The following is a 24,574-nucleotide window of genomic DNA, read 5'->3' as shown; positions in this document are numbered from 1 at the left end:
ACACAACTGATCTGAATCAAGGCTAATGGCAATTTGACAAATTTCTTGTGATTCATTACAAGTTAAAACCTAAATTATGATGTATTGAAATAAATCTTTCGTAAACCTGCACAAGAAATGTAGGTAAGAAGCACTCACTATGGAACAAAGACAAGTGAGATCATATTGCTGAATACCGATTCAATATGAAATGATATAACCAATGTGCTTTTGGATGTTAAATTGCTGTATTTATTTTTTATTCTCATATTAGCAGGCCAAATTCTCAGTTTTTAATCAGGATATCTACCATGTTTGGTGTGAGCTCTATGCTCAGTTTAGTAAAAAAACATTTTAGTCAAACATAATGCTTTCTATGCTGTGTTAACGCCTCATTTTGGTTATACCTTGCATACAGATGGAATGATTTTAAGTGAAGTTATATTTTCTTCATATTTAGAGCAGAAATTAATGTTTTGGGAGGAGGTTGGTTTGGTTTCATACAAATACAGTATTGGTATGCATATTCTAGGGTAGTTCTGGGCGTCTGTATTAAGAAGAAAAAAAATAACTCCTCTTTAAAATAATGGGCCTAATTAATTCCTGGTGTAATGCTATTGACTAAAGTGGAATTAAGTAGGGTTTTTATTTGGGCCAGTATATTTAGCAGAGAACTTTGAGTGTTAGCTCTAAACCATGAAGACTTGCCAGGGTCTTTTAGTGAGGGGAACACCCAATGAACTTTTTATAAAATGTTTGTTAACCCTATGTGGAATGAATTGCAAGGAAACGGAAAAGTACACACACAAAATAAATGATGAAAGAAGAAAAAATTAAAACTGAAAACCACCACAAATCTCAGGTATAAAAGTTGTATTTATATTACAATGAAAGAATGATATAACACAATACTTTCAGTGTGTGCTACACAGCATAGCATGCACCATGTACGTGTGTACAAATGAATCTTTACAATATAATACATCTTAGAACTATGAAGCGTTCCTTTTCAGATATATATTCCAATGGCTCTGGCACAGAACGCACCCAGTACACCTCTAGAATTTCACCAGAAACATAACCGCCACAGCAGGAGGCTCTTTTTCGGTGCCTACCATGTACTTCACACGTAGTGAAATATCGGCCATTAAGACTTGTTATTGCACAGACCCTTTAAACCACGTACACTGAATGTCACCATATTTTATACCCACATTACCTATGCAAAGTTGAAGGCTGAAGTTCTGAAGTTAAACTGCCTTCACTATGATTCACTACCAAGTTTTCTATAGGTGTACTTGGGTCACCAGGAATCTTTGTTGGGATTCATTTCTAGAATTTAGGATAATGACAGGCCCAAATGACCAAATGGTTTCTAGTAGTACCCACTTTATACTTTCCCTTCATTTTAAGCAGTTACATAGTACACATAACTTAGATTTTTGGAGCTATCAGTTAGGAATATTGCTTTTCATTCACAAACCACACTAACACACATTCATTGTTGGTGAAATGTCTCTCATATCTGATAATTTTACCTGTTTTATTTTATAGTGAAAGCAGCTCGCCTTTAAAAAAAAAAAATCTAAAGTAGCATGATAGTCATTGCATTCAATTTTGGAAAGGGCATTATTGATGGATTGAATGTTTTGCCCTTTTTTTTTTTTTTTTTTTTTTAAACACAAGGCACTGGCCTCTAGCAGTAAATAAATATAATGAAGAAGGATTCTCAAATTTGGTTTTTAAACATTAATAAGGTAATGTCTTCACAAAACAAGTGTATAAAATTAATATCCTTTGTTCAGTGATTGTGCTGGCTGGGTTCGTAATTGAGAAACATTTATTTTGTGTATGGAAATAACCTTTGAGGAGAAAAAACAGTGATAATTAAATAGATTAATAATTGATTTAACATTGATAGAAGGGCCAAATGATCACCCGTCCTACCTGTATACGCTGTTTTATACAACTGTAAAAGAACTGGGGACTGTGTTACATAGTTGAGCAAGCTTTGGTGTAGTAGACAAGAGCATACTTGTAGACCAAACTCACATGCACATAATCTCTTACCATTTTTTAAAATATTGTGATTACTTTGTCATTTTAACTGAAAATACTAAAATAACATTGGTTTGATAGAACTTGTGGTAAGAAGAAAATAAAAAACATGTAAATATTTATCAAACAAAAATTTCTCCATTTGTCATATGTACTCTCTAGATTGTTACAAACTACCTGCTTGCAAAAAAAATTAAATTGCAGTTGATATGCCTGATCCAATACCCATTCAAGTCAGTAAGAGTCTTTTCTTTAACTTAAATGTGAGTTGTACCAGGTCCTAGCGGACAATATTTCCAAATCTGAAGAGTTTCACAAGAAGAAATTAACATTTAGTATCTCTGTAAATACCAGACATGAACTTTAGCTCTATCACTGATTTTTTTTTTGTTTTGTTTTTTGGCCTATTCCTGCATTCTTCACTGTGGCAAAACTTGCACTGAAGTCAGTACGAGCTTTGCATACGGAAATACAGTATCCAGTTCTTGCACAGATCTTAGTCTTCTAAAAAGGGTAGGGTAGGTTGGTTAGCCATCCATCAATTTGTGGAAACAGCTGGGAAGGGTAGGATGGCGTCAGGGGACATGCATTGTCCCCCTAAATCTCATGGGGAATCTGAAAAAAATTAATGCTGCCTTAAGCTGCTTTGATGTTTTCATAGCCCCACACAGGCAGCGGGACAGAAAATACTCACAACATGACCCAAGTAAAGCCGAGGAGGTGATGAACACTAGGCACCAGAACAAATGTAGATCCTGGCTGGGAAATGGCCTCCTGCAGATCCCTTGGGATCTATAGAGTTCTGAAGGCAGAATTTCCTCCTTTTTCCATGGGTAGGAGAGCAGCCAAATCTCCTTATGGAACAACTTCAGAGAAAATTCTGCAAAGAGAACTTTATGGCAATTTCTTCCAGGCCTTGTTCCATGTGTTACATTATAACACAACATAGGAGGATGATTGGATTAGGTGTAGTTACTCCATGAAAATGGTTAAATATCTCTCTCCCATCCCCTCTCCCATTTTTGCTGTACTGTTTTGATCACGACACTAATAATTACACACACACACAAAAATGAGAAACATCCATCTTTAAATTATTTAAAAAACAAAGCAAAACAGGAAACTGTATTCATCCCTAGTTGCCATGCCATAAGTTAATGGCATAATTAATAACGCTGCTGAATAGGGTGAAGAATAATGTTTTGGAACAGAATCACAGGAATCCATCCATCACCACAGAAATCAAAGGGAGATGGATAGAGCTGTCAGCACTTTGATATTGTTTGGGATACTGGTCTGATCCTGCACACCCTTTCTCATGCAAATAGTACATCAGTTGTGCCATTGACTTCAATAGGGCTACTACTACTGCAGGAATGGGTCCAATGTCTGAAAGTGTCATATTACATCAGACTTTAATTAAGACAAACGCTTCATGAAAATGATACCATATTTCTTTGTCTTGAAAATGGTTACCATAATAATATGCAAAAGAGTAAAAACAAATAAAACCTTTTTTATTTCCATTCAGATTATTGGAGTAATTTTTATTGAAAATATAAGATCTACAAAGCCATGGATACCCAGCGTGGAAGAACTCATTAAATTAGCACATTCATCTTTAAAAGGAGAACTTCTGATCAACATAAGGTACAACAATGTTGGATTTAAAATCTCTACTCTCCTTCTGTGTTTCAAATCTTTTTATTAGGAGGTTCTGTGCAAGAGCTGCTTGTCACGAAAGGAAACACTTTACAATTCATGAATGTGTTCATTATATAATAAATGAACAGCAACAATATACTAGCCTTTTTTTCCCCCTGTTAACAGTCCTGTGTTAAAGTAAACACTTAATTTTTCCAGATTTGGAAATTAGTTACATATGCACCAAAGGAGCTAGTAATTTCTGCTGCTTGTCAGCTACACACAATGAATATATTGCTGTGTGTTTTCCCCAACAATGAGGATTTTAGTAATATGCAAAGGTGTATAACATAATACCAAAACCTGCATCACAGAAAAGTAAATTGGTTTTTTTTTTTATTCAGCTGCCAGAGTTTATAACCTTAGGCCCCTCCCCAAAGCCAAAGTACAGGTGGCCATAAATTAGGTTATGTAAATTAAAAAGTATACATTTTCCTTGTTGGCAAGTTCCAAGCAGTAAGCAAGAGTGCAAACAAGGATTGTAAGCTGCCACAAAATGTATTCATATTTCTACTCTCTTGTAAAAGCCAAAGGGAGGGCACATATGTCTAATGTTGAAAGAACAACTGAATCTTTGTTTTGATCATTATGGTCAGTATGTCATGAGTTTTTTATATTTGAATATTAAAATGGTACCACAGTTAGACATCCTATAGCATTATACAATACATTTGTTTCCATAGCCATTTAATATTGGTCTCACAGAGACCCTGGTTCAAAAAGCTAACAAAATGTAGATCTGTGTGCTGAAGAATCAAAGGGAGGGCCTCTATGAAATATAATGTAATTAATGGTTAACCCTCTCACAAACCTAATTTTATAATTGTACTAAAAAGACACACGGATTGGATGTGAGAAGATTTATAACTCTCAGTGCTTCGTTTGTAATAAGATGGACAACTGACCATTCAAACAAAGGGTCTTGAAATAAACAAAGCTTAGTTGCCTTTAAACAATGAAAAAGGAGAGACATACATAAATGGTCACCAAGGCACAATATGACAAGGGTGAAGAGTCCCTGAGACTCTGGTTTGGGTCTGTACCATTCCCCTCCCTATACAAGTAAATGAGAACATTTAGGAAAATATAATACAAAATCTCTTACAGGAAATATAGACTACACTTGCTAAAATCACTTCTCTAGAAGTGTTTATAGCTTTTTTTCATTTTTCTTTTCTTTTTTTTTCTTTTTTTTAAAAGACCTTCTTTATACAGATAATGCAAAGACTGGTCCATTTTTCTTACCCAGCAAGCCAAGCTCTAATGACTTCACTAAGCCAAAGTTGTATTAAAATACATCTTCGTAGTATTGCTACAATTTGGGTAAATATGTTCTGAACAGCTTGATGAGTACTAAATAAACTTTGCTGTTTTACAGCATACACTTTATTTTTTTGCACTTTATTTAAGAATAGAAAATGCAATTATAGCGTGCAAAAGAAGAAAAAATGATTAATTATCCTCTAGCTGAATACTGTAATTATAAGCCATGCCTTCCATAAAAATGTATTGGCAGCTATAAATAGGAAAAAAGAAACATTAGCTAACATTCCTTGTAAGGAGAGGTTTAATTATCAAAATCTAGATAATTTGAGCTCTGTATTCTTTACAAAAAATACCGAAATGTTTCAAAAGACATCTCTTCCATGATAATAGGTTAACACTCCAGTGTTACTTTGTGCTAGCTCTGTTATCATGGTGAGAATGATCTGCTGCTGATTGGATGCTGAATGCAGAAAGCAAAAGAAAGTTGAGATCATCCCACATGAAGTCATTATTAGAGCTGGCTTTTTTCCTCCCCATTTTGAAGTACAGTAGTGACTTGTTAATATGATCTTTTTTCTAAAGATCATCTGAGATTTGGAGATTTTTTTCTGTCTGCCTCTCTCAAACACAACAGTAAAAGAATTTATACTCTACAGCCTGCTATAAAGCATTAATAATTTTTCATGAAGGAAAAAAACAAGAAAAAAAGTAGTTGAATTTTTATAGATTTGAATCATAGATTTCATTTATTCTTCAATATTTGAAAATGGTTTCTGCAAAATCAAAATGATTTTCTCATTAAACTTCCTTATGCCATCATATGCTTCCAACAGGTTGAATTTAATACTTCTTGCATGGAATGATATGATTTTTTAAAATTTGCAGTATGGCTACATCAAGCTAGCTTTAAGTCACAACTGTACCTAACCACAGTTCTCTGCAGCAAAACCATGATTTGCAATATCGAATGTTGTGGTTACAGTGCAGGGAACCATGGGTACAAAACCTCCATTTCAGAGTGCTGTGGTTGGGGTTTCCCGGAAGAGTGGCAGTTGACACCTCTGGAATTTTCTTCTATAAGTGCTTCAGTTAGATGGTCCTGAGCTGAAATGGAAACTCAGGCACTATGAGAGCCTGGCATTAAGTCTGCGGGAATGTGTATAGCCACCATCACTTGAACTGCTTTGCAAACTGTAGTGGTCTTCAACATCACTGGCACTTCCAATACTGTCCATTTCAGCTGGTGTAAATTCCATTCCTTCAATGTCTACTTCTAAATGAAACACAAAAGGCAGGTTTTTAGAAATGTAGAGAATACAGTCAGTTACTGTGGGCTGATATTGAACATGTTATTAAAAACCTAATGTGAAAGTCAAACCACACTTAATTTTTCCAAATAATATTTTTAAATTCAGTGCTAGTGAAAAGTACCAGAATGACAGCCCTAGGAATTAAATCCTCTACATATTTATCCACATAACAAATACAACATGACATCAGTACTAAAGGCTTTCTCCTACTGTCCTGAACCTGGTATGGAGAGACCATCTCACGATGTGTAAAGATCATCTCTAGGGCGTAAAAAAGAATAGTTTAGCTCCCAAGACAATTTAATACTAGCAGTCTCTGCTGACACTACCAACAAAGGTGACAGTTAGTGACAACTATGGTACAGCCATCTATCCACTAAGAATTGGACTGATACCAACAACTCATTTCAAACAAGCCACAGAAAATCCATCATTTGGTAACAAGTTTGAGTAACTAACAACCAACAAGGAAGGGTACCATAGAGTTGAAAGATCCATATTTTATGATTAATACTTTGAATCACACAGCCCAACTTTTGGTGATGAATATCATCCTAGACAACATTTTCAAGCATTTTCTGGTCTGAATAATGCTTTACACAGAAATAAAACAGTCTATTAATCAATATAATTTAAGGGCAGATATGCCCATTTTACCAATCCTTCACAAAAACAACTCTAACCATGTAATGCTAAATTTTAAAAAACTATAAAAGATGCATGCAATACAAATTCTGAATGGCAGTACAAAACTCTGAATGTATTATTACAGCTGGTCAAAACACAGACATTTTTCCCAAAAATTTCAGAAAAGTAAACTGATGAATGAAAAAATGAACTACATTTTTTGCCTTCCAGCTTCCTTGGAAAAACTGAAAACATTTTTTCTGATTATTTCTGGTTTAGAAAAGGCTGTTTTTCAATTAAAGTTTTTTTGTTTGAAAAATCTCAGCTAGCTCTGCTTATTATCCAGAGAAGGAAGAACATGGAACAACCAGGAAACAAGCAGTATTAGAGACTTACCAGCAATCTGAAGAATTGTCCTAACAAAGAGTCAGATTCTGATATTCTTGCTCACAACAAGTAGCACCTAGTTTTACAAACAGTCCCATTCATTTCAATGGATCCACTTTTGGACTAAAGTGTTACTTATCCTGACCAAGGATATCTGCATCTAATTCCAAGAGGTCAATACTAATCCCAGTGAAGTCAATGGCAAAACTACTGCTGACTTAGAAAGATGTAGGATCAAGTACAAGGCACCAGCATGGTACATGCATATGACATAAAGAAAATTGCACTGCAGTTACTTATAAACAAAAACTATTATCGAAGTAATAAATTTAACTTGTGACAACAAGTAACCAAAACCAGGAAATAAAAAAAGCTAAATTTGACATGCCACCCTTAAGTCACAGCTGGCAAGACTGGGACCTATCTTCAAAAAGGACATAATTACCTTTTAAGAAAATAAACACTGACTATATCCTTCATTATAACTTCAAGCCAAAATAAAAAATTGTAATACAAGTAGTAATAGACAAGATAAATATATACTCGGGGATATTATCCTTAATGCAGGTGTAAAATTTCCATTCATGTTAGTGGGAACTCATCTCACTAATCAGGAGAGATTAGTCCCCACGATGTATTATTAAAATCATGGCATAGAGGAATTTATGTTGTTATTCACTCAGTAAGATAGTTGCCAGTACTCTAACTCTTACATTTCTATATGGTTTACTGCCTTTACAATCCTGCCTTGTTACAGTGCTGCTCACATCCCCTTGTAGAAACTGCTAAATGAGCTACTAGATCATGTGGTGGATCAACTGGTGAAAATCAGGATAGGTCCATTGACTTCAATAAACTCACAAAGATTTACAGCAGCTGAGGATCTTGCCCTTAGTCTCAAGTACCATGGGAGACAGCATTTGGAAAATGTGATGTAGTCAGGGATCATATTAACTACAATACATCTACTCTGTAATACATATTCTAATATGTTACCAATATATATTAGAATAAACATACAACAATCTTATTTTTAATACAAAATTATAATGTGCAATACAGAAGACAACAAAAGTGCTTAATGATAATCTATCATATTGGAGTAAATTTCATTTTTAATGCTTGCATTGATTACTGATTTATCATAAAAACACTCAGCTAGATTCTGCCTTACCCATGTGAAGTAGTAACCTTATTTTGTAATTAGTCCCACTGATGACATAAGAATTTACTCAGGGTATGTCTACACTACGGGATTATTCTGATTTCACAGAAACCGGTTTTGTAAAACATCGTATAAAGTCGAGCGCACGCTGCCACACTAAGCACATTAATTCAGCGGTATGCATCCATGGTCCGAGGCTAGCATCGATTTCCGGAGCGTTGCACTGTGGGTAGCTATTCCATAGCTATCCCATAGTTCCCGCAGTCTCCCCTACCCCTTAGATTTCTGGGTTGAGAGCCCAGTGGCTGATGGGGCAAAAATCATTGTCGCAGGTGGTTCTGGGTAAATGTCGTCAGTTATTCCTTCGGGAAAGCAATGGCAGACAATCATTTCGCACCCTTTTCCCCTGGATTGCCCTGGCAGACGCCATAGCATGGCAACCATGGAGCCCATTCAGCCTTTTGTCAATGTCACCATAGTATGGATGCTGCGGAAGAGACATACGAGTACACAGCAGCATTCGATTTCCTGCAAGGTACAGAGATGGACCAACCTATGCACACGTCTGCCATTACAATTGGCGATGAGATGATGGATCATTCAATCATTGCCACACCGTGTCGCAGTTGAATTGCGATGAATGTTACAATCCTTTGTACCGTCTGCTGCGTCAGGTTGCCCGGCTGGCTCGCTGAGGTCTGCGGGGCGCAGGAAAATAGGGAAAGACTCCCGGGTATCCCTCTTTATGTTTGGTCTAAAAATAGGTCAGTCCTGCCTAGAATATGGGGCAAGTGACAGAACCAGAGAGCCATCCTCCATGTCAGAGCCCCAGAGATCCCGCAGAAATGACTGACTGCATGCCATTCAAGGGTGCCCCCTGCAAGCAAACCCCCATTGCTTCCCTCCTCCCCAATCCTTCGGACATACCGTGGCAACGGTCCCCCATTTGTGTGAGATAATAAAGAAGAGTCAGGACATAAAACACTGACGTTTTAGTGAGATGAAAAGAAGGGAAAGCCCTCTCAGCGCGTGGAATCCAGGCAAGGACATTAGGATAGGGGAGAGGAGCGCACCTCCGCTCCTATGATGAGTCCAATGAGTACAGAACTTCTTTAGACATGAAAGGGAGTGCGTATGACCAAGGCCTCCAAGCTGCTATGATGAGACGGTTACCAAGCACTTTTGACGATCTGCCGGAATGACCAGGATCCATTCCCATTTTACCTAGGCGCCCCCAGCTGACCCTCACGTGAGCCAGCCATGCACTCACGGGGATGAAGGATGGTTGTTTCCACCATTTGCACTTTGCCATCAGGAAAGGAAGGGGGGAGCGCTTGTTCAGCGCCTCAAGCACGGCATCTACCGAGCACAGCAGTAGACAAAGGTGACATAAAAAAGGGCGAGAAACGATTTTTGTTCCTTTTTCTTTCATGGAGGGAAATAGGGGGGGGTAAAGTTGACAGAGATATACCTGAACCACCCCGGACAATGTTTTTCGACCCTTCAGGGCATGGGAGCTCATCAAGAATGCAAATGCTCAGAGACTGCGGGACTGTGGGATATGCGAGTCCTAGTCTCCCTCCCTCTCCCCATGACGTCCCATTGATCTTTGGCTTCCGTCCCGCTTGCAACGCGCCGATTTGGCAATATCGCCTGCTGTGCCTCTTCTATAATCAAGCCGGAATTTTTCAAAGAGCGTGTTCATTTTCTCTGTAACAAAGCTTGATGAACGATTGTCTCCTATAACAGCAATCCAGATAATACTCCGTAACGGTCCATGCTGAAGCCTTTTGTTTGGATGATGCCAACTCCGTCTGATCAGAGCTTCACGCTGGGACAAACAGAAATGAAATTCAAAAGTTCGCAGGACTTTTCCTGTCAACCTGCCAATGCAATCGTGAGTTCAGATTGCTGTCCAGACAGGTCACAATGGTGCCAACTGTGGATACGCCCAGAGGCCAATACTGTACAATGACGGCCACACTAACCCTAATCCAACATGGCAATACCGATTTCAGCGCTACTCCCCTCATCGGGGAGGCTTACAGAAATCAGTTTAAAGAGCCCTTTATATCGATATAAAGGGCTTCGTTGTGTGGACGGGTGCAGAGTTAATTCAGTTTAACGCTCCTAAATTCGGTTTAAACGCGTAGTGTAGACCAGGCCTCAGAATAGAACAGATTCCAATGGGACAGCATGTAGAATAAGATACTACTAAATTCGAGTAAGGATGGAAGAACCTGGTCCAAAGTTTTAATAAACCAGGAGACCTCTCGTTAGATTACCTTGTTCAGAATCAGTGGATATTGTTGATCCCATACTGTCAGTGCGGATACGTTCCATGCCCTGCACGGATAACTGTTCCAATCTACGTTTGAGGTAGCGGTGCTCCCGCTGTAATTGTTCTTTAATATTTAGAGCTTTTCGGTCCTGTTCTTCCAATTTCTTTGGGGGTGAAAAATGAATAATTAAATCATTAACTCATACCAGTTTTAAAATGTAAGTAACTTCTTCCAAAATATTTCAATCTATGTTTCTCATATATATGTAATATTTAAACAATACAAACATATACGGTGGGCCAAAATCTTTTCTTTAGTTCCACTGACTTCAGTAGTTTCAACTGTGGAAGCCAGCAGTGAGTCTGGCCCATAACAGAACACCTATGTTTTGAAAATATCACTTAGAAATTGCTGAGCAACTGGTAAGACTTTCTCAGACTAAGACCCAATTATTGTTGCATTAGTGCTGGGAAATACTTAAATCACTGTACCAATCATTAAAAAAAGACATGAAAAACAGACCATATTAGATTAATACAGAATAAAGTAACAAGCAAGAACCAGTTTTCAGTCAGAATGTAATGCTTCCTTAGGTGTAAAAGGTATTTTAATCATAGATTTTAAGGCCAGAAGGGATCATTCTGATCACTGTCTGACCTCCTGCGTAACACAGGCCAGAGAAGTTTTACTGCTTAAGGTTCCCATTAGTTAGGCAATACTGTGATATCATTACAATAGAAATGGTTTGCTAATGGTGAATTTTCTACTTGTACGGTCTAGTTGCTTTCCCCCAAATTTCTCCTTGGTAAGTACTGTTCATACATTTTTCATGAAATAGGGGCGTAAAGACAGATGTCATAGACAAAAAGCAACAAGATAATTATATTGTCTACCCAAAATTTCCCATATAGTTTTAATAAGAGATGTTACTGATCAGTTAATACTCAAAGCAAAAACAAAAGAAAAACACCCCGAACATTTGTGCCGTGTTGCTTCTATAGATGGCTACATTATTAATATCAATTATTTTCTCAGATTTTGACTGAGCCTTTTTCCCAAGTCACCTAAGATCATTTATGGAGGAAAAAATGGAAGTTGATACTACACTAAGTTGGAAGTAAATATAAAGAAATCTGGGATCATACGCAAAAAATATCCACAAATCAAGACCTTGTACATGTAATATATTTTCCTCAGAGACCAACTCCATTAACAATCAAAAATACATTATTCTTTTTGCTAGTTGGTCCAGAATGATGCAGGAATTAGCAGTAAGGGAATCTATAGCAAACTCCCACTTTAGCTGCCTTCACATGATTACCAAGATTCAAGAGACTTATTAGGAAGGACCATGGCTGCTGGAACGACTCTTCGCTCACCATATGAATTTGTTTATGCCTGATTTTCTAGACCAGAGTGCTTCGTGAAAGCGTGGAGCAAACAGCAGGTTGCCGTCCTGAATGATTCCAAAGATCTTGCTGTTTCAGAGTAGCCATCATAAAATAAGACGTATTGACCTTTTGAAGGAAGGAATAATGTGCACTGTTGATCTTGGGACATTTGTCTCACATTAACACTTGTCCAAGGCCAGGCACCATTTGTGTATATATATATATTATACATAGATAAACACAACATTCCAATTGGAAAAGAGATTAATCCACCTACTCTTACTGATCTATCAAACTACCTGAGCCCAACTGATCAGATTTCCTTCTTCTCCAGCTGCTACTTATCTGACACAAACTTGAGCTCTTAGGAATATTTGACATTAACTCTTGATTCACAGTCAGACTGAAAACTCTATCCAGTACTTCAGTGCAAATATCAGTCTGTTGGGGAAAAGGAAGGGAATGTTCAAAATCTACTGAAGTGACTCTGCCATTTTAGCAATAGTGAAGGAAGACAGGCACTAGTGTGACTGTCATTGCAGCTATAATAGCAGGCCCAGCCAGTCTTCAGAAAAGTGGTTCTCTACACCTGCTGGAGAGAAGTAATCCAATGGCAATTCAAGAGGAATAGGTTCAGTTTAATTCTTTAAAAAGAAAAACTATTCACTTTCCAAAAATTGGAGATTAATCGTAATGTTCAGAGTGGTCAAGGAACAAAGCAAGCAAAGGGCATTTATTCCTAGCTTTACTGGCATCTGAATGATGTTTCCATGGTTAATCACACAAATTGGTCACTATTCAAAGCAAATCGTAGTTCTGCATTCTGTAGTACAAAGGCCCAATACGGGTAGTATCATTTGCAGACCAGAACAAAAAGAGCATTCACAGCCTTTCATTCACTTTAATCTAAACTATGAGAGGCCTGATTCTCAGCTGATACAAACTGGTGTAGCTACAATGGAGCTACAATGATTTATACCAGCTGAGGATCTCCCTAATGTATTTATTACTAATAAAGATGGTTTTGCTTAACTTCATCTACAATATTTGACAAGAACTATATGTTCCACTCCTGTTAGCTGCATAATTAATACAATGCTGTATGACAGCAGGCTTGTTCCATCATATTTTAATTTTTTTTTACTATAAAGTATTATATTCCCTTTAACGCTTTTCTTATCACACAGTGAACTTTGCTGTAACTTTAGAATGAACCAACTGAATGACTACAATACTGGACACAAAAACAAAAGTTTTTTTAAAGTAATTTGTTATATTCAATTAGTACATCAGATAAAAAATATTTTGAAAGCAGAAGCCATCTTTCAGTCTTTTTAATGACTGTCAAGCATTAGAATATCTAATAGTCAAGATACAGGGGACATAGTATTACTAATAGCAATAAGCTTTTCCCCATCAGTTTTTCAACCCTGAATAGGGTTATCTTTTACATTAACAGCAGTGCAGTAGCATACCAGCCTGCCCCCAGCCTTTCAAAAAATCAGAGAACAGCCATTATTGACATGTGCATTATGGTAATAAGGCAGAGTATAAACCAGAAGAGATTGAGCAGAAATCAACATTTTATATGCTTGGGACTGCACCGTCATTTTTAAAGTGTTGCTTCAGATGAAACAATACTTGATCCAGAGGTTGAAACATTTGTAGTAGAAAGAGGGCCTGAGACATAAGGCCTTGTATCAAAGGCCTGGTCTGAGGCCTGGGCTAAAGCAGGGGTTAAAGCTTTGCTGCTATAAATAGGGTTGCCAACTTTAGAATTGCACAAAAACAAACACCCTTACCCCGTCCCTTTTCTGAAGCCTCATCCCCCACTCACTCCAGCCCCCCTCTATCCATCGCTCGCTCTCCCCCACCTTCACTCAGTTTCACTGGGCTGAGACAGGGGGCTGGAGTGCAGGAAGGGGTGAGTGCTCTGGCTGGGAAGTGCAGGCTTTGGGGTGAGGCCAGAAATGAGGGATTCAGGATGCAGGAAGGGGCTCTGGGCTGGGGAAAGGGGTTGGAGTGCAAGCTCCAGCTGGGAGTGTTGGCTCTGAGGTGGGGCCAGGGCCGAGGGGTTTGGCATGTGGGAGGAGGCTCAGGACTGGGGTCAGGGGTTGGGATGCAGGGGGGGGTGGATGTGGGCTCTGGGAAAGAGTTAGAGTGTAGGAGGGGGTTCCAGCCTGGGGTAGGGAGTTTATGGTGTGGGCTCTTGCCAGGCGGTGCTTACCTCAGGCAGCTCCTGGTTGGCAGCGCAGCGGGGTAAGGCAGTCTCCCTGCCTGCTCTGGCTCTGTACTACTGGAAGCAGCCGGCATGTCCAGCCCCTAGGCAGAGGCGTGGCCCAGTGGCTCTGCGCAGTGTGCGCTGCCCACACCTGCAAGCACCACCCCCGCAGCTCCCACTGGCCGCAGTTCCCAGTCAATGGGAGCTGCAGAGCCAGCACTCAAGGCGGGGGCAGCGCACGGAGCCTCCCTGGCTGCCCCTGCACCTAGGGGCCGCAGGGACATGCCAGCCCCTTCTGGGAGCTGCGCAGAGCCAGGGCAGGCAGGAGTCTGCCTTAGCCCTGCTGCGCCACCGACCTGACTTTTCACGGCCCAGTCAGCAGTGCTGGCCAGAGCCACCAGGGTCCCTTTTCAACGGGGCATTCTGGTCAAAAACCAGATGCCTTGCAAACCTAGGTATAAAGCAAAGTTAAGTTGTGAGCAAGAGACAGGCCCTGCTCACAGAACCTGGAAAGAATAGGGCTGATATTGCAGAAGCATATATTCCTAAGTAGTGTTAGGTACAAGAATATATACGCAAACACAGTCCAAAAGGGTGGTACCAGAACACCCCGATACTAGTACATTTCCCAAAGATAACAGGACCACGCTGACCCATCTTAAAGATAAGGTCATGATGACAGCATGATGGGTAGAGATATTTTGATTAAACCAATAAGTACAAGGCAGTGGGTGGTACCCAAATATGTCAGAGGGTGACACCTAGATACACCACAGGAGCAATACATAACTTGTTTGTATTGATGTATCAAGAGGTTATCTCAGAGGGAGTATCTTTGGCCAGCCGAGAGAGATAGTGGAAAATCCCATCTAACTGAGCTGCGTCCATTGTCACGGGCATACATGCTACAAGTACACTCAGTGCAAGTATAAGACACTAATACCGTGCTTCATCAACAATAAACCTGACCAAGTTCCTTCGCTACAAACTGTTGTTACTGGGCAGTTCAATCAAAGTCTGCTATCTCCGCTATCCGTGCAGAGCTGGGACACCATGCTGAAAGAACACACCCAGCCAAACATCGGACCACAGTGTTTAATAAAGACCTGGCCATAGGGAAGATCAGAAATACTACATGTGGATTTACTGGTGTTTTTTGTTTTTTTTTTAAAAAGTTCCTTTTCAACCAATACATATTCCTGAAGGCTCTATTTTAGATAAAACAAAGTATGGATGGATATTTTTGTTTTTACCTTGATATGCATCTTGGCTCTTTTCAACAGACTTAGAGTGGTGTGTCTGGTGCTATCTGGCCCAAGAGGCACAAGCTGTTTTAGCTGCTCCAAATATAGCCGGAGTTTAGCCCGTCTGAAATTATTAAAAATGAAGAATGTTGTAGAAAAGTTACTCTGTGATAGCATATCCTCTATACAAACACGATCTGCTTGGCTGGATTTCTGTATAGAAGTTGATTCAACAGCAATGGCTTCCTTTCCTCTCCCTTTGTCAAAGCTTCAGGCCCCAAAACTTCAGGTCACTTGAAATAATAATAGCTGGCACTTCTGTAGTGCTTTTCAGATCTAGATCTCAAAGCAGTTTGCAAGCTTGAGTATGATTCATTATCCCCATTTTAGAGCGGGGGAAACAAAAACAGAGATGTGGATTAACTTGGCCAAGGCCACAAAGTGAGTCAGTGGCAGAGCCAGGAAGAGAAAACAGGCTCAATCCAACTGCTATTCATGTCAGAGTGAGTTTTTCAATTGACTTAAATGGGAATTGGATTGAGCACTATGTCTCCTGACTCCCATTCCTGTGCCCTATCTACTGGGAAAATATACCCCTCAAAAATATATATATGTTCCATCATACATCAAGAATGGTGTTTGCAGTAAAAACAAAAGGGGAAAATTATAACAACTGCGGCATATTCTGTCATGTTTACTACACTACTAGCTACTATAATTTGTCTCCTACATTAAATACCACCCAGTCCAGCAGTAAAAAGAAAGATAAACATCTATAAGCTGGTATTCTGTGTGTGTGTGTGTTTACAGCATTCTGTGTTTTCTTTCACCAACTGGCTGGCAGCAGACACATAAAATAGTTAGTGAAATATTTTTACCTTAGAACCCTAAAACAAAGCAAGTGATAAAATAAAACATTCCAAGACTATATTTTTGCATTTAAAAAAATAAATACTTCTTGCTTTTTTGTACATACAACTGAACAAGAGCAATATGAAGTTCCCGTGTGTCTTTACAATAAAGTGGATCTCTAAGTGATTACTTAAGCAAAGTTTGTAATCTTGTGCCCTTTTCTGTCAGCCTTATCTCAGTGAGCAATGAAAATCAGCATTCTTCATATGCATTAGCATGAATGGGCCTTTTTAACATCAGAGAAGATTAGTCTTAATAGACTGATGATCCTAAAACTGCCTAAGACCTCCAGAAGCAGTAATCATAATTAATAAAGAAAATTGCAAATATGCCATAAATAATCATTTTCTGCAAAGATATAACTTTTCATTTCAATTTTGCTACATGCTGCAGTACATCAAACAATTTTAGCATGGTAATTATTGACTTCTGAACAAAAATTGCTGACACTTTGCTTTTTTTATTACTGTTTAGAACAAGTGTTCAACATCAACATTTAACAGAGTCTAAGACAATTTATTAATGCATAAAAGGCCATGTAATTTGCAGAAGACAGAAGACAAACATGTAGACAAACAATTTTTTTAACTTTTTATGACAGATCAATTATTAAAATACAGATAAATTGCAAAACATGATTTCTATAGTACTGCATGTCTGACTACATATATCACACTCATTAGTTAATCTATGCAATCAATAAAAAGTAACATATATCAATAATTAATACAATAAGTATGAATTAAATGGCATAATCGTAAGAAGTGCTAATATGAGATAATTTTTCATCCTTCAGCCTATCAGGAAAGGAGAACGCTGTTGAAAAATGTGATCTTTTTGGAGAAAGATCACCACAAGACTTCCCGTCTGTGCATGGGGTCTTGTGTTTAAATACAAGGCTTTGCATTCGTAATCTAAACTTTAAAAATGGGAAAAGATCCCATGAATAGGGCCATGTTCAACAACCTGCTCAAGCACATGCCTAACTAAACATGAGCAGCCCATTGCACAGGAATACTTAAGCAGCTTGCAGAGTCAGGGCCCGGAATCGGATCTTTAACCAGATCGGAAAGGTTAAATAACATTATTAGAATCTACAAATGCAGAAACTATCAACCTGGGAGATTTATTATCTATACATCTGTAACCTCTAAAAGGTGTCTGGGGATTTTGTTTTGTTTTTTGAATTAACAGTTTGCTTCTTGGATGAAACTACGGGAAACGTTTAAAGAAGGGAAATTTTCTAAATTTGCACACAATCATTTGTGTGTACAAGTAATAGACTTTAGATGCAGCAGCAGGATTTTTGCACATACATCAGGAGAGTGGAGATTAAGGAAGAAGCAGCAATGAAGCGGATGAGAATAGAACACAAAGTGGTGCATTAAAAAGTTAAATAAACTGTACTATAGCAATCAATAGATTAAGAACAACTAAATTATGTAGAAATATACAGGACCGTTAATAAATGGGATTTGTATTGTTAATCCAGAAAAACTCATAAAAAATGCAGCCTTCTTACTAAGCTTACTTGCTCTCTGAGTGCTCAGAGACATGTCAGCTGACTTTAGTGACAAATAAGGTTTTACAACTCTTCAGCCTGGAGAACTTTAAAACAAATAGAAATTAAACACACACAAATTCCAGTGGAAATAGTTTTATCTATTTATTTATTTGTAAAGCATTTATTCCTCTGTATCATGTGCAACTCAGAGACTGCAGCATTTGTGCATAGTAACCAGCAAGAGAAACTGACAGAAACTGACTAGACTATTTTCACTGATCCACAGTGAGAAAAATACAAAAAGACAAATGACCTTAACAGTGATAAATATAGGAGTACTTGTGGCTCCTTAGAGACTAACAAATGTATTTGAGCATAAGCTTTTGTGGGCTACAGCTAGGGTGACCAGATGTCCCGATTTTATAGGGACAGTCCCAATTATTGGGTCTTTTTCTTATATAGGTTCCTATTAACCCCCTATCCCCTGTCCCGATTTTTCATACTTGCTGTCTGGTCACCCTAGCTACAGCCCACTTAATCGGCTGCATGAAGTGGAAAACACAGTAGGAAGATATACACACACACACACACACACACACACACACACACAGAGAACATGAAACAGTGTGTTACCATACACACTCTAACGAGAGTGATCAGTTAAGGTGAGCTATTACCAGCAGGGCAGAAAAAAACTGTTTGTAGTGGTAATCAAAATGGTCCATTTGCAGCAGTTGACAAGAAGTTGTGAAGAACAGTGTGGAGAATAAACATGGGGAAATTGTTTTACTTTGTGTAATGACCCATCCACTCCCACTCTTTATTTAAGCCTAACTGAATGGTGTCCATTTTGCAAATTAATTCTAATTCAGCAGTCTCTTGTTGGAGTCTGTTTTTGAAGTTTTTTTGTTGTAATATAATAATAATAATTGGAGATATTCCAATCTCCTAGAACCAGAAGGGACCTTGAAAGGTCATCAAGTCCAGCGTCCTGCCTTCTCTAGCAGGACCAATTTTTGCCCCAGATGCCTAAGTGGCCCCCTCAAGGATTGAACTCACAACCCTGGGTTTAGCAGGCCAATGCTCAAACCACTGAGCTATCCCTCCCCTGCTACTATGACTTTTAGGTCTGTAATCGAGTGACCAGGGAGATTGAAGTGTTCAACTGGTTTTTGAATGTTATAATTCTTGACGTCTGATTTGTGTCCATTTATTCTTTTACGTAGAGACTGTCTGGTTTGGCCAACGTACATGGCAGAGAGGCATTGCTGGCATATGATGGCATATATCACATAGGTAGATGTGCAGGTGAATGAGCCTCTGATAGTGTGGCTGATGTGATTAGGTCCTATGATGGTGTCCCCTGCATAGATAGGTGGACAGAGTTGGCACCGGGCTTCATTGGAAGGATAGGTTCCTGGGTTAGTGTTCTTGTTATGTGGTTGCTGGTGAGAATTTGCCTCAGGATGGGGGGCTGTCTGTAAGCAAGGACTGACCTGTCTCCCACTCCCTGTGAGAGTGACTCCAAGTCTGAAAAGGCCAAGTGTACATGGCTTTTCAATATCCATGTTATGAACAGCTCTACCTTTCCAATCTACTGATCAAGGATCATCAGTTGAAGAATTGTGTAAATCCATATTAAGGATGGCTTTTCATGTAATTCAGCCATAAATGTTTCACATACAAATTTGAGTACACACTGTGTGTGCATATGATGAAGGACAAATATACTATCTACTGTCATGTGAACAAGGTTCATGCAAACATCAGGGTTAGATAATTGCAATGAAACAGATTGTTCTTACCAAGTGTCAGAACTGAAAAAAAAAATTTATTAAATTAAATCCCAGGTTTCATTAAAAAAACAACACAAAGAACTCCAAACACTATTCAGCCAGCAATTTGGTTATTTATATGCACTGAGTGACAGCATCATTGGGAAAATTTTCCAATCTTTTAAAAAACTGGCTCAGCTAAATCAACTTCAAAATCAGGTTACAGCAACAGTGTACACCTAATTTTAAGTAGTCTGTGGTAGCCTGAACTCTTTTTACTAAACTTCTTTTAAGATCACTTCAACTCTTGAAATTGGTTCTGTCAAAATGTATCAGACCCTTTAGGCTGGGTCTACACCTGGGCTCTAACCAATTTTAAAATTGGTTTAACTGAACAAAGTTTTGTAAGCGTTTAGTAAATTTTCTCAATGTACATGGGCCCAAAATCTAAAAACCCTGTCTTTTTAGCTCATCAAGCAGTAGGATATTAGACTAAGCAGAAAAGTCTTGTGAATATTAGAGAAATCTGTGATTCCAAGAACTTGTTTTACCACTGGAATGCTGGTAAAACTCTTCAAGTTTAAGAACTACTGTAGTTCCAACTGTTTCAGTCTGATCCATTTCAGTGCCAGTGTGGATGTGGACTAGCTGAAATGGTTCAACTCGTCCTCCACTGTCCCAACATGGGCTTTTGAAATGTCCCAAAATCTACTGCTTCTGGGAAATCTGGGAACTGCGAGATACCTGCAGGACAGAGGAGGATTCAGAGTGCATTGCAAACAAAATGGTTTAGAAGAGCACTAATGAGGGGAAGAGACACATATTTGAAATGGGTTTTAAATTAAAGATTGGACACAATGAACCTTTTGTGCTTAAGCTACTCTTAACCAACTGGTTCAATTTTCTAGTCCAGACAGAGCCTTAGAATGTACTCGAAGGACCAAATTCTGCCCTTGTTTGCCTGGAAAGCACCCATATGTTTTGGTACAGAAAAGTTTGCTTTAAAGAGGATGAAGTTATTGCAGACAATGTGGATAAACAAAGAACTCAAAATGTAGCTCTGGGAAACAATATTATACAACTACTGAATTCTGGATACTAGTACTGTATTTGCCAAGCTAATTCCAGTCCCTCCTCTTAGATATTAACCTGTTTTTTCCACACTTAAACCCTACCGCAATCCTGTATAATGAAATGAGATTCACTAAGACAGACTGTGTTACAACAATGTGAACTTGGTCACATTGAAAATATGTATTATGTTCATTCAATGTTAAATGTAACTTCATATATTTTTTTAAAAAAATACAGGCCTTTAGAAATCATTCATGGAATATTTACCCTGTAATGACTTATGGGCCAATCCTAAAGAGTTAAGCCAGTAGGAGTTTTACATGTTGCAGGATCAGGCCTTTTCTTCATTGAACCACTGTGCCTGCTCCTGCAGTTAAAGTCTTTTTAATTAATACAGTTATCCTTCTGTATAGCAACTAATATTTTACACCTGGTCACACTGTATGTATTGTGGTAAGGGTTTTGCTGTAAATTACGTGTGTGTGTGTGTGTTTGTGTGCGTGTGACTAGCTGCCTAAAAATGGGGGCCTTAATCCCGATTAAATTCTATACTACTTTTCCTTAAAGGAGAGGTTTCAAATATGGCTCTAATGATATTTTTACAGGCTAATTAAAGTTATTTTGTGCCTATGAAAATATAAAATTATCTTTGTTTAAAATAGTCTGTAAGTAAAAGGAAAGCATCAATCAATGCTAATAAGAAACGTTTCTAGAGAAATCAACTCAGTTGTGGCCTAGACACAATTTAAAAGTAGATTAATTACAATGTAAGACTGTACAAAATGTGCATTTCAAAGCATGACATTCTACTTTTTCCACATTTATCCAGCCATAAAGAGACCAGGTCCCAGTCAGAAAGTGTCCTAATTTTTATTTTTTGGCCTCCCAATAAATATTTCCAACAAACAAAAATATTTTACAGTGAATCCCAAGTCTAACTCACATTTCACAATATGCTTCAGCTATATAGCAATTTTGCTTTAATGAAGAGAGAAGAAAAACTCTTAGTACTAAGGCACTGTACCATGGCAAGGCACCCAGTGTGCTGCACTTAAACATTCCGATCACTATGGGATATGTGAAATAGTTGCTAACAGTTTAGTGCCTTAGAGCAAAAAACTGAACATTCAGTAGTGTTCTCTATCTATAGCAGACCTCCGTGCTTCTATTGTGCAAGCAACAACAACAAAAAGATAGATATAGCACATTTTATGGTAGAGGTTCCATTTTTTGCTTACTAAGGCCTCAATTCTGCAAGTTGTTCTGTGTGCATGGAGTATAAGTCAAAGTGCCTGGAAATCGAAGGGGTCGTTCCATTGATTTCAAAGGGCTTTGGATCAGGCCTTAAATACACACACAAGATCTTCTGCAGCAAGGTCTGTGGAGTGTGTGTTACTCTGGCACAGCACACAGGAAAAACTGTAGCTGCTTAATTTAATTTAAAAAGGTGGACTGTAGTGAATTAGCTCTGAAAGTCAGTCATACAATCCATGCAGTAGCCCCTGTGTTATTTACTTCAATAGTAGTATTAATTTCGTTCTCTCCCTATATTTTCAGTGTTCTACTGCAGATCTCTACACTGTCCATGCTTCTACATGGCTGAAGCTATCTGGAAAGAAGCAGAAGGTTTTTGCAGCTGGAGAAGGATGAGTCGGGGGTTTTGTATTTTTGAAAGGTACAGGAAGTGGCTTGGGTTTGAGGCATAAGCATATTGGCTGGATAAATCTTCTAAAATGATCAACGATGAAAGACTTAACAATATTGACATTAAATTTACACCTCTACCCCGATATAATGCGACCCAATATAACATGAATTTGGATATAACACGGTAAAGCAGCGTTCCAGGGGGACAGGGCTGCGCACTCCGGCGGATCAAAGCAAGTTTGATATAACGCAGTAAGATTTTTTGGCTCCTGAGGACAATGTTATATCGGGGTAGAGATGTATCTTTTAGCTTCAGTGTATACAGCCCACTGAAATGCGTGGTGCTGTTCACATCTATAGAGCTAATGTTTCAGGCTGTCTGCAGACTCAGGAACACAACCCTACATCAATTCATGCTTGGTTCACATTTTCAAGCTTTTCTTCACACCCAGACAACTAGAAATTTGTTTTTTCTTGAAAACAAAAGCTTTTAGCTTGGAGCACAATTCTGCAACAAGGGGTGGATCCACTGGCAAATACTGCAGCCATAGGCTCATGTAAAATAAAAAATGCTGATAAAACTGTATCACTGAACCGGAACTACCTCTGGGATTTGGGGGCACCAACAAACCATGGTCAGTAATGGGATAGAGAAAGGAAAGAGAAGAAATTTTGGCCACTGACACCAGGGCAGACCTCTACTTGTTAAAAAAGGCAATGGACCACAAAGAGCATAGACCAGTTTTTTTATTGTGTTTTTAAAAACACAATCTCATCCAAAGACCAATATATCATTAACTGACTGGTAATCAATTCATCTACCTTTAGAAGGATGAAAGTCTAAACAGACTATGCCAAGACAATATTGTTGTATGAAAGAAACAAAGCTTTTACAGCAGCTTTTGTAGTAAGGTACTCTTCTGTTTAATAAAATGACCAAAGCTTGAAATATCCACTTGTTCATTTGGTGAGCAGAAAGCTTTTCCTGGTGAGTGTGTGTGTTTCATTGGAGAGGAGGGGGGATCTAAGCCATCAATTGCTGCAGAATTTTAAGTTTTGGGATGTAGTTTCCTTAGTTCTCTACTCCTTGTGATTGCAAAGATAACATTCTAGTATGAACAGAAACAGTATGGAATTTCTGAGTTTTCAGACTGCTCCAATGTTTACCGCTGCACAATACTGGCATTAGTTATGTGAGTTTCACGGTGCTTTTGCTCAAGAAAGCTTTGAGCAAAAGTAGAGATGGGTCACTGGAGCTAACCATGTAGGAGGATGACTCAAAAATGGAAACCGTAGGAAGAGATAATGTAGAACCTTATCCATTCTCTGAATTCTTACCAGGGACCACACTGATGAAACCCTGTCATTATTAGCTTTAATAGGTTTAGTTTACTAAAAAGTAGGCAACTAGTATTTTTTTCAAGCCCTGAAAAATGACCCTGAATAAACAAGAACCACCATATATACCATCCAGTTGATTGTAATGTAATCTCATTCTCCAACTGCCTAATTAAATTACATTATTGTCAAAGTTTGCATACAAGCTATGAAGTAGAACAAGATAATTGATGACTTGGGGACCTATACCTGTACTACAAAAACCTCTTGCAGAAGACAAAGAAAAGACTGGCTACCAATTACATTCAGTCTCCTGTCTATTTATCCTTTTTAAGAATGGTGACATCTGGTTTAGATCACTGTATACAAATTTACATTCCATCGTATTCAGTGCATACTTCAGCTCTCACAAAATGGGGCTACATTAAATAGTACCTATCCTGGGCCCAGGTTCAAAACTTTGACTTGGGCCTTTTTCCTTCTGAAGTTTGAGGCTTGTCCAGGCTATAGAAGAATATTTGTGTGACACCAGAAACTATTTCTACATCTTTTAGCAAGCATAAATACGGGGAAATATCTGTAGTACCACAAAGGTATAAATTCTTGGCCAGCTCTGCAAGTTGGCACCAGCATCCAGCAAGCTGGGCTTGGAGCAAGTTGGGGACAGGTGAACACAGGCTGCATTGTGCA

The 24,574-nt window shown here is 38.5% G+C and overlaps 1 protein-coding gene across 5 annotated transcripts in view; it reads right to left on the bottom strand.

Annotated features, from left to right (window-relative positions):
* Positions 1 to 837: 837 nt before the first annotated feature.
* The window catches only part of MXD4 (MAX dimerization protein 4), a 50,080-nt gene continuing 26,343 nt past the window's right edge, over positions 838 to 24,574 (bottom strand). For all 5 annotated transcript variants that reach the window (XM_032781083.2, XM_032781086.2, XM_075066634.1 and 2 more), the window contains 3 exons: positions 15,644 to 15,758; positions 10,782 to 10,941; positions 838 to 6,280 (listed from right to left, as the gene is read on the bottom strand). In XM_032781083.2, coding sequence (XP_032636974.1) covers positions 6,132 to 6,280; positions 10,782 to 10,941; positions 15,644 to 15,758 — 424 coding nt within the window. In that variant the 3' untranslated portion in view covers positions 838 to 6,131. The remainder of the gene's footprint in view (positions 6,281 to 10,781; positions 10,942 to 15,643; positions 15,759 to 24,574) is intronic.

The sequence above is a fragment of the Chelonoidis abingdonii genome, chromosome 5, assembly GCF_003597395.2.
Source record: "Chelonoidis abingdonii isolate Lonesome George chromosome 5, CheloAbing_2.0, whole genome shotgun sequence".
NCBI lineage: Eukaryota > Metazoa > Chordata > Testudines > Testudinidae > Chelonoidis > Chelonoidis abingdonii.
Note: the sequence above shows the minus strand (reverse complement) of the source record. Positions and strands in the feature narration are given on the sequence as shown.